We start from the raw sequence: 11,009 nt of genomic DNA on the forward strand, positions 1-11,009 counted from the left end.
ATTATCATTAGCTAAATTTTTACAATGCCCAATTCACCCTTTTTGAGACAGACTTTTAACTTGTTGTTCTAGTTATATATACATATATTATAAAATTGAATTTGATTATTATTTTTTAATTATTATAAATTTGAAATTAAGTTGGGATAATGGAAAGTCACTAGACCTAAACTTTCAGTTAAAATGGAATAATTGATAGATATATGGGGGACAAGTAGCTTTATTCATTTTTGAAATAAACATAAAACATAAAAAATTAAACATAAAAAACACATGGCATCACTAGAAATAAGCTTGCTATTTGTGTGTGTGTGTGTGAAGAGAGAGAGAAAAAGATAGATAGATAGATATTATAAGTAGTGTTTAGTTATATCATTGTGATATGACTTATAAGTTATGTTGATTTTATTTTTAAATTATGAATCTCCATTACTTAAAATGGCCTCATCCTATTAAAAGAACTTTTAGCAAGTATTTGATGAATATTTGAGATTGAGATTTTTGTATGTATTTTTATAATGGCGAGAATATTTTTATTACTCAAATAAATTTTTTTTTTTCAAGCGTATATGAATCTATGGTATAAAATTTGAAACATGGCTTATGAATGTTATATGGACTTTGAAAAAAAAAAAAAGAAAAGGTTTTGAAGAGTTGATTTTTGATATACCTGAAAACATTCACAGAGAATAAAGCGAATTACAAAGCAGATTTTCTTGTTTTTGTTTGTTTTTTTTCTTTTCTTTTGTTTTTTTTTTTGGCCTAAAAGCAGATTTTCTTGTTAGAGTTCTAATAAGTGCCACGGTAAGGCTAAGCTTTTGTTTTTTTTAATGATTTCACTGTAGTTAAGAGCTGTTTTTAAAATAACAATAGGCAAGATGTCCATTTCTTTAACTTGTATTATTTAAATATTGAAGCAAGAGTGCTTATATTTCGTTCCAACTAAAGTTTATTGACTTTCCTTAACATTTTCATTAAAAACATTATCCAACTCTTCAAGGAATTTATAGTGAAATTTATACAAAGATTCATGAATGAATATTATAATATCAATTGAGATTAAAATTGCAAATTGTTGTGGGCGTGATATCTGATCTCATATTTGAACTTATAATATGCTACCTCAAATGTAAGGTAGTGTATCACATTAGAGTTATTATAATATCATATCACCTTGGCTAAGGATTTGAATGGTAACTGGCTATTTGGTTTCAGTAGCAAATTAACCCCTTGTCCGCCAGCTATCGAGCGGATTCATGGATTATTATAGGGTTTGGAATCCGTTTGGGAAGAGGCTTTCAAAAGATTTAATGTCTACACCGATTGTGCTGAAAAAATTAATTTGCTCACAAGGGATCAGCTATTCCATCAACCCTTCCAGAGATTGGCTTGTTCTTTTGGTGTGTGTTTGGTTTTTAATTTTTTAAAAGTCTATATGTTAAAAGTTTATTTTGACAAAAATCAATTTAATAAAAGTCAATTGCTATAACAAAATTTATGTTTAAATATATTTTTTTAAAAAGTCAATTTAGTAAACTGAAAGTTGTTAGGATTATGATAATGTTTTTAAATGAACAATTATTAAAAAAATATTAATTTATGATAATTTATAATTTTTATTATACAAATCTAATATATATAAAATGTTTAAAAAATATGATAAAAATTTTCAATACCATAAAATTGAATATGTTAAATAATAAAAATAAAAAATATAAATTTTAATATGTTGAAAAATTATATAATAAATAGTTTAACATAAATTAATATTGAAAATTAACATGATTGAAAAGATATATATGATAAATTTTTTTATTCAAAAAAATATTTAACCAATTGGACAAACTTTTGTTGGTTAATAAAAATTGTAAATAATAAAAAAATTGATATATTAATTAATAACAGTATAAAATATAAAATTTGATACATTGAACAAAAATTATATAAATAGTTGAATATACATCAATGCTAAAAATTAATAAGATTAATTATTCAATCTATAAGGTTAAAAAATTGATCTCTAATAATAATAATAATTATTTAAATAATAATTATATTTTTAATAAATTAACGATGTAATAATAATTATTTAAATAATAATTATATTTTTAATAAATTAACGATATATTTTAAATAAAAGAATAACATATTTAAGAGTTAGCATGGTCAAAAAATATCTAATTTTTCAAATTTACTTTTCAAATCCTATCACAAGTTACTTTCACAAATTTACATCCAAATTATTTTATGAAGTACTTTTCCAAAGTACATTTTTCCAATTATTTGGTACCCAAATAACTTTTCCTATTTCAAATGTTAGAAAGTAATTTCCAAATGTAAAATTTGATTTACCCAAACACATCCTTAGACCTTTTCAATAGAGTCTAGTAGAGTAGCAAAACTTAAGGTCATAGCTTATCTTATGTTTTTAAATCCTTAATCAATTACCAACTTTTGTATATGCTTGATGTAAAAATATTCCTTCCGTCTCAAATTATAGGGTACTTTTAAAAAAAAAATTTATCCTAAATATAAGATAGTTTGAATATATCAAGGTTTCATTAAATTTATTGTTTCTCATATTACCCTTTCTCTTTATATAATTAATTTTTATTTTTTCTTTTTAATATATTAAATTATGAATATTTTTAAAATTTATATTTTTATTTAAAAAAAATAAAATTATTAAATATATTAATAAAATTTATTAAAAATATTTTATAATTTAAAATGAGAGGAGTAACATGTAAGCTTGCAGTTCGATTTGGATAAGGAAGGAGGAAGGTGATGAGCAGCCTCCTCCAATGAAGCTTCAACCTTTCAACTGCAATAACTAACTAAACCACATGTCTTCTTTAACCCCCCTTCTCCCTCCACTCTCTCTTCCCTTCTCTTCCTCTTTTCTTCACAATCCCCTTCCTCCTGCTCTAACCCACCTCTCCGGCGACGGCCACAGCAACATCACCGCCGTCGCTGCTGCCAACTCTCCGACTTCTCCTGCCCCCAACTTCTCCACTACTACTTCCACCGTACAACCTCTGTTACAATCTCGTTCTCCTTCCTCATGGATCGAAGATCTTCGCTCACTGGCTCGGTCCAATCTATTCGACGAAGCCATTTTTGCATATATAAAGATGATGACCCTGTCGGATGGTCAACCCGACAACTTCGCTTTCCCTGCTGTTCTAAAAGCCGTAGCGGGTATTCAGGATTTGGATTTGGGCATACAGATGCATGCCCATGTCGTGAAATTCGGGTTTGCTTTGTCTTCTGTGACCGTGGCTAATTCCCTTGTTAATATGTATGGGAAATGTGGAGATATCGTGGGTGCTTACAAGGTGTTTGAAAGAATTACTGATAGAGATGAAGTTTCGTGGAATTCAATGATTTCTACGTTATGTAGATTTGAGGAGTGGGAATTCGCTTTAGAGGCTTTTCGTTTTATGATATTGGAAAATTTGGAGCCTAACTCGTTCACTTTGGTGAGTGCTGCTCTTGCTTGTTCCAACTTGCGTGAGCATGATGGGCTTAGGCTTGGAAAGCAAGTGCATGCGTATACTCTGAGAAAAGGGGATTGTAGATCATTCACAAACAATGCTCTGATGGCAATGTACGCGAAATTAAGAAGAGTTGATGACTCAAAAGCTTTATTTGAGCTCTTTGATGACAAAGATTTGGTCTCTTGGAACACCATTATTAGTTCCTTCTCACAAAATGATCATTTTGTGCAGGCCTTGTTACACCTTCGCCTTATGCTTCTTGATGGAGTTAAACCTGATGGGGTTACATTGGCGAGTGTTCTGCCTGCTTGCTCCCAATTGGAGCTGTTAAATACTGGAAAGGAAATACATGCTTATGCCCTGAGAAACACTGATTTAATTCATAATTCTTTTGTTGGCAGTGCTTTAATTGACATGTATTGCAATTGCAAAGCAGTTGAAAATGGTCGACTGGTTTTTGATGGAATCTCGAAAAGGACGGTTGCTGTCTGGAATGCTATTATTGCTGGTTATGCACAGAATGAGTTTGATGAGGAAGCCTTGAATCTCTTCATGGGAATGATATCTAGTTCTGATTTTTGTCCTAATGCAACTACATTATCAAGCATTCTACCAGCTTGCGTGCGTTGTGAAGAATTTTTATACAAAGAAGGCGTCCACGGTTATATACTAAAAAGGGGCCTCCAGAAGGATAGATACGTGCAAAATGCATTGATGGACATGTATTCCAGAATAGGTAAGATAGAGATTTCGAAATTCATCTTTGACACCATGGGTGAAAGAGATATAGTTGCTTGGAATACAATGATCACTGGTTATGTTATTTGTGGAAGGCATGATGATGCACTTAATCTTCTACGAGACATGCGAAGAGAAGAAGATGAAGACAATCTCGGCACGGATGATGTTTATGAGGATGATGGAGTTCCCCTCAAGCCAAACTCCGTAACACTCATGACAGTGCTTCCTGGTTGTGCTGCCTTGACAGCACTGGGTAAAGGGAAAGAGATTCATGCCTACGCCATCAAGCAAAAGCTGGCGACAGTTGTTGCTGTAGGAAGTGCGCTAGTTGACATGTATGCAAAATGTGGTTGCTTGAACTTATCTAGAAGGTTGTTTGATCAAATGCCTGTAAAAAATGTTATCACCTGGAACGTTCTCATCATGGCATATGGGATGCATGGGAAAGGTGAGGAAGCCTTGGAACTTTTCAGAAAAATGGCAGCTGAAGGAGCCGAGAACGGCAGAGTGAGGCCTAATGAAGTGACTTATATTGCTATATTTGCTGCTTGTAGCCATTCCAGAATAGTGGATGAAGGCCTTGCTTTATTCAATACAATGAAAGACGAACGTGGGGTTGAACCACAATCTGATCATTATGCTTGTCTTGTAGACTTGCTTGGTCGATCTGGTCAAGTGGAAGAGGCATATAGGATGATCAATTTGATGCCATCTGACATGGATAAACTGGAAGCATGGAGTAGTTTGCTCGGCGCTTGTAGGAATCACCGGAATGTAGAAATCGGTGAAATTGCAGCAAAGCACCTATTTGTGCTGGAGCCAAATGTGGCAAGCCACTATGTTCTTTTGTCTAACATATACTCTTCAGTTGGATTGTGGGACAAGGCAATGGTTATTAGGAAGAAAATGAAAGAAATGGGAGTGAGGAAAGAACCTGGTTGTAGTTGGATTGAGTTTGGTGATGAGGTGCATAAGTTTGTGGCTGGGGATATGACACATCCACAAAGTGAGAATTTGTATGAGTTTCTTGAAATTCTGTCAGAGAGAATGAGAAAGGAGGGATATGTGCCTGATACTTCTTGTGTACTTCACAATGTTGATGATGAAGAGAAAGAACCTCTGTTGTGTGGACACAGTGAGAAACTGGCAATAGCTTTTGGCCTTCTGAATACTCCTCCTGGAACAACCATTAGAGTAGCTAAGAACCTTAGGGTCTGCAATGACTGTCATCTTGCTTCTAAATTCATATCAAAGATCATGAATAGGGAGATTATTTTGAGAGATGTAAGAAGGTTCCATCATTTCAGAGATGGAACTTGTTCTTGTGGGGATTATTGGTGAAAAGAAAATAAATAAAAGAATTTTATTAAGCTCTTGTTCTAATCAGAACTGCTAACAGCGTAATGATCCATGCATGTTATGCACAAAGTACGTGACATTTGAAATGTTCACTATTCATAAGGTCACGTATCATATCTGCGCGCGGCTTCATGTCTTTAATTTTTTTTCCTTATGAGTTTTTTTTCTCTTGTTTTATTTTTCAAATTTAAAATTTTTTCTCCTCTATTTCATTTAAACTCTTCGTTTTAAATTTAGTCATGTTGAATCTTAAATATTCGATGTAATACGGGGAGATGAGATTCTTAATTAATCTTAGTTTTTGAGAGATGAATTAACCATATAATTATTCTTAATTATCCTTATTCTCTTTGATTTTCACCCAAAAGATGTCTTAAAAATAAAATCCAACTCTATGAAAATTCAAAGTGAAAAAAAAAGTGTAAAAGAATAGGATATATTCACAAAATAGTTTGCGTGTTCAATCAATTAAAAAGTATAAGTCTATCTTAGAAGTAGAAGGATAGGCGAGCTCAGCCTTTAAAGACTCAGGTCATTGAGCTTGATTTTTTAAGAAATGGTCGATTTCTAATACCCAATCCTTATGTGAAGGGCTTAAAACTGAGCCTATAAGCCTATTTTATTTTTTAAAAAATTTAAAAAAAATAAATAAATACAAATATAATTATGAAATTTTAATCAAGTTTTAAAATAAAGATAGAAATTTTTAATCTAGATCAATCTTATTAAATCAAAAAAATATAAAAACTTATGTATTCTAGAGTACAACATTAATCAAGCCTAAGAAATAGACCTTACAAAGTAATCATATTTAAAAAATTAATTAAAAAATTTGTTAATATCGTGTTAAAATAAATGACAAAAGAACTAACATCAATTATTTTGACTATACAATATTTGAAAAATTATCAATCTTTTAGGGAATAGGGTTTAGAGAGTCGCTCGAGCTAGAGCCCGAGCCTTTTTTTTAGGATTTATCAAGGCTGGGCTTAAAATCTCAATTTTTCAAAAAATCACCAATTTTTTTAATACCAAACCCTTATTTAAATAGGGCTTTCAAACTTGCCATTTCAAACCTGATCCTTATTTTCAACTCTAGTCTCTCTCTCTCTCTTCCCCCGACTCCCTTTCTCTCTCCCTTGCCCCCTCTCTCCCCTCCCCCAAAAATGAATGTATTGCTTTATAATATGTACAAGTCATTGGGATTAAAAAAAAAAAGCACAAAGTCAAGTTATACTATCAGATAAAATGATGCATACATATAAAATGGATATAAAAGGAAAAAAGTCATTGGGATATAAAATATAAATTCTTCCCTCCATCTTACTTAGCTCTTGAGATGTATTTTTTTTTTTTTGGTAAGCATCTAATATTTTGAACCTGCCTCACCTAAGAAGTAATGACTTAATAGAACCTAGACTAATCTGGATCAACGCATAACAAGTATCATAAGGGTGGGCACCCCTGGCAACTTATACTACTACATTCTCAAGATGCGAACTTGGGACCTTTGGATAAGATAGAACAACTATTGCCAATTGATTTAAATACTTGTGGTTGTGTTTTTTATTTAATCAAGCTCAAATTTATTTATTAAAAAGATTCATTAGTATAGCACACCTAAAAAGGATCAACCTTTTATACAAAAAAAAAGGAAATAAAAAGAACTGTATAAAACAGCAAGTAATGGGCTCCCATAACAATAGTCCAAAAAGACTCTACCAGCATTTAGGATGAGGACTTGCTAATCGATGGAGACTAGAGCATTCAATGCAACAATTGCATGATCTTACCAATAAAAAATTAATCGAGTTAGCAAGGATTTAGCTCATATTTCACAAGGTTGTAAGATCAAATCTCATTATTAATGTTAGGAACTTGTTGATAGATGATTTTTAAGTACCTCTGTAAATGCTTATTCTCTCAAAAAAATTGCATGTTCTTCTGTGATCCATCTCCATACAAGCAAACTTGTGGAAGGGGTACCTAGAAGGTATAGAAGAGAACAAAAAGTTGGCAATTTGGCCAAAAACTAGCCACGACAAGCAAATATCCTAAATACAAATGTATCTACACAGTTAGAAGACTCAATCGCAAGCTATTTTGAGAGCCTTATGGAATGATTGTAAAACAGAGCTAGGGAAAACCAAAAAGTAACATGACAAGTAGCCTGAAGAAAACAAAGGATAACATAGCACTACCCATTTCAATGTATCTCTTTGTTGACCTACATCATATTTTCATGAGCTGAGCTTTTGGTTACAAAGCTTGCAAAACCAAGACTCACACCCATGTTTGAAGCATCAAGGAGGTTAACATCATTTTTTTTAGTTTCCTAAAGCATTATTGTAATATTTGACTTGACAATATCATAACAAGACAATTACCATGGTAAAGGATTTAACTAATCCTCTTTAGCTACCATTCTAGAAAGGGTTAAATTAATAATTAAACATTTAAAACTAGAATCCCATTTTAAAATCATTCAAGTATTTGAGCTCAAACATGTCAATGAAAATTAGAGTTTAATAGATGCCAAAGCATAGGGACAACATTCAAAGAAATAAATGAAAATATACAAAATAGTGATTTTTTTATTTGCCACGGAAGATGATGTAGAGAACCTTAGTCTGCACTATATTATGTGCTGCTACGCATCATGCAAATCATGACAACATACCAGGATTAACTTTCGACATGCACCATTTCTTTGTATGACGTTTAATTGGAGTGATTCAAGTATCCACACTGAGCTTATTTAGTCATCTAGCTAATAACACTGATACCTAGATGCAAAATAGTCACTTTTCTAAAAGAAATATGTAACCAAGTGTCTTAAAACCCAACCATTTGCCATTAGCTTCAATTGAGACTTGAACCACATCCAATGGACCAAAAAATGCTTGATTGAACATATATAAAAGTAATTATACAATTCAAACAAGATTTGGCCAATCAAAAATTGTAATATCAACCAAAATAGGGTCAAATGCTTAAGGCATTGTACATTGTACAAATTGGACATTTTACAACATAACCAAGTTAAGCACTATCCAACATGTACTAGCACTAGCATTTCAACCCCACACCCCAATTACATCTCAAAAACATAATTTAGACCAAAATGCAATACACAACAATCATTCACATCATGCAAATACATTCAAAAACTATATGCACATCCTAGTTGGCAATGTGCATGGATATATAATCATTTACACATTAAATATAGTTTCAGGGCATTACAAAATTAGTAAACATGACTACTCTTTGCCTGACTCCTCTCCTTTGCTCCTACTAGCACTATCACCTATAAAATAGTAACCATGAGATGAGATAGAGTCCTAGTAACTAAGTAATCTAAACTATCTATCAGTAAATTAAATTGTAAACAAGCATGCAAAGTAGGATAACTATAAAACATGTGATCATGGCAAACAATGGAATTATCAATAAGATATAACATGCATAATCACATATATATACCTTATCCTTCACAACCACCTTCGACTAAATCCGTAGGCTAATAATATACTAGACCAAATATATGTGACTAGATTAGCCTGATCTTACTTAATATGAAAGGCAACTCGGCTAAAGGCACTGTAACCACTTTTGAACTATGGATTCCTCTTTTTCAAATACTTTAGGTGTCATAATGCTTTAGCCCACACCTTTACAGGTGATAATGGTGTTCCCAAAATAATAACTAAACACTCGGGCTACCTATAGTATTAATAGTACCGTATAGACTTTCATCTACTCTCTTTAGGGTGAACTTCCACTTTCTCACATTGATCATGTCAAGCCATGCAATAATGCATCATTTCTTACACATACCATTCAAATGTATTCTCATTTCTCGGTTAAACATTTATGATCACAAAACAATTTACAAACTCATTTAATAAACTACACACACACACACATAAAATCTTTCAAAAACATTTTCCCATTACAAATATTTTAAAAATAATACATATTATATATATATATATATAAATGAACATTTATTTTATAAAAACTTGTAAACAATCTAATATGCATATAAATAGGCAAAATTATCTAGTTACCTCAACCCTTTTATCACTAAAAAAGTTACTTATAGTAAGTCAACGCTTCCCTAGCCTCAACAACCTCTAACAGGTTTTGTGTTATGATAATATACATATTAAAATGACCATAAGTCAATTTTCATTCTAATGTAACAACTTCTTTTCTTAAATAAGCTAACCTAAATTCTAACTTGTATCTTTGGACAATTCAATGTCCTCATAATCTTTCATTAAATTCATTTGACTCTTACTAGACTTAATCATATCATTTTAGGAATTAAATTTACTTCTAAACCCTCACATAGAGCTAGGATTCATTTAACCTTAAATTCTCCCCCTTAAACCCCATAGAAACTATCAATCTTAAATGTAGAGACTTAACTCCAACAACCTTATAAATATCAGTGGGGCCAAACCAAAACCTTCCATCAACTTAAAATTCATTTTCTTACATCTTGAATCAAAATAAATTAGGGTAGATTAGAAGAGGAGGGAGATATGAAGCTTATCTAGAAGATGAGAGGTCATAATTAACTCCTGGGTGCCCAAATTTTAATGCCAAGCAAAGGAAACTCCTTTCTCCTTCCTCTTCTTGTTCTTTCCCTTCTTTCCTCTCTGCCATGTTTGATCGATGACTTGATTTAACTAAATTATATGTTATTTGTTGTGACATAAGAGGCATTTGCCATGATAGATAGCCCAATTAACTCACATGCAATTTGGGCCTTTACTCAGGCCTGCTTGGCTTGACTATCATCCTTACTCAATTCTTAATGTTATCCAAACATCCCAATAGTTTCATTAGCAATCCAATAATGCAATTAACATAAATAATACTTTATTTTACTAATTTACCCATAATTAGTTCAAAATTTCAAAATTAAAAATTTGAGATGTTACAATTACTATAACCGGCAGCCATGAACCTAATCCCTAGAGAAATTTAAGCACCATTTAAAGGGTTGTTCTCTCTCAAGAAATGCTTTCCATACACACCTCTAAGAATTCTAGAATGATGTTGAGCATTTCCACGACTAAAACCATTTGTTATAGAACCATTAAAACTATAAAGCCTAAATATAAAGTCTAACCCTAGTTTATATTATTTACTAGACCTATACTAAGAGAGCTTAAAGAGAAGTGTTCAGAACCACAAGCCCATGAAGAATGACATAACTAAGGAAGAAAGAAAAGTTTGGCAAGGTAGGAGGTCAACACCTTAACAAGGAGAAAATGTTCCAACCATGATTAGAAGAAACAAAGGCAATGACAATCATTTTTACTACATCAGGCCTTAAAGAGTTATCAGAGTCATGATGATTAAGCTAAGTGCCCTTAAACCTCTTAGTTGCTT

The 11,009-nt window shown here is 31.9% G+C and overlaps 1 protein-coding gene across 1 annotated transcript; it reads left to right on the forward strand.

Annotated features, from left to right (window-relative positions):
- Positions 1 to 2,785: 2,785 nt before the first annotated feature.
- On the forward strand, positions 2,786 to 5,611 carry LOC129304888 (pentatricopeptide repeat-containing protein At3g57430, chloroplastic). Its single transcript, XM_054944722.1, has one exon. The coding sequence runs from the start codon at positions 2,847 to 2,849 to the stop codon at positions 5,580 to 5,582; it is 2,736 nt and encodes a 911-aa protein (XP_054800697.1). The 5' UTR covers positions 2,786 to 2,846; the 3' UTR covers positions 5,583 to 5,611.
- Positions 5,612 to 11,009: the final 5,398 nt, after the last annotated feature.

This window comes from Prosopis cineraria, unplaced genomic scaffold (assembly GCF_029017545.1).
Source record: "Prosopis cineraria cultivar Desert tree isolate PC_DT_omini unplaced genomic scaffold, ASM2901754v1 PC3, whole genome shotgun sequence".
Taxonomy (NCBI): domain Eukaryota; kingdom Viridiplantae; phylum Streptophyta; class Magnoliopsida; order Fabales; family Fabaceae; genus Prosopis; species Prosopis cineraria.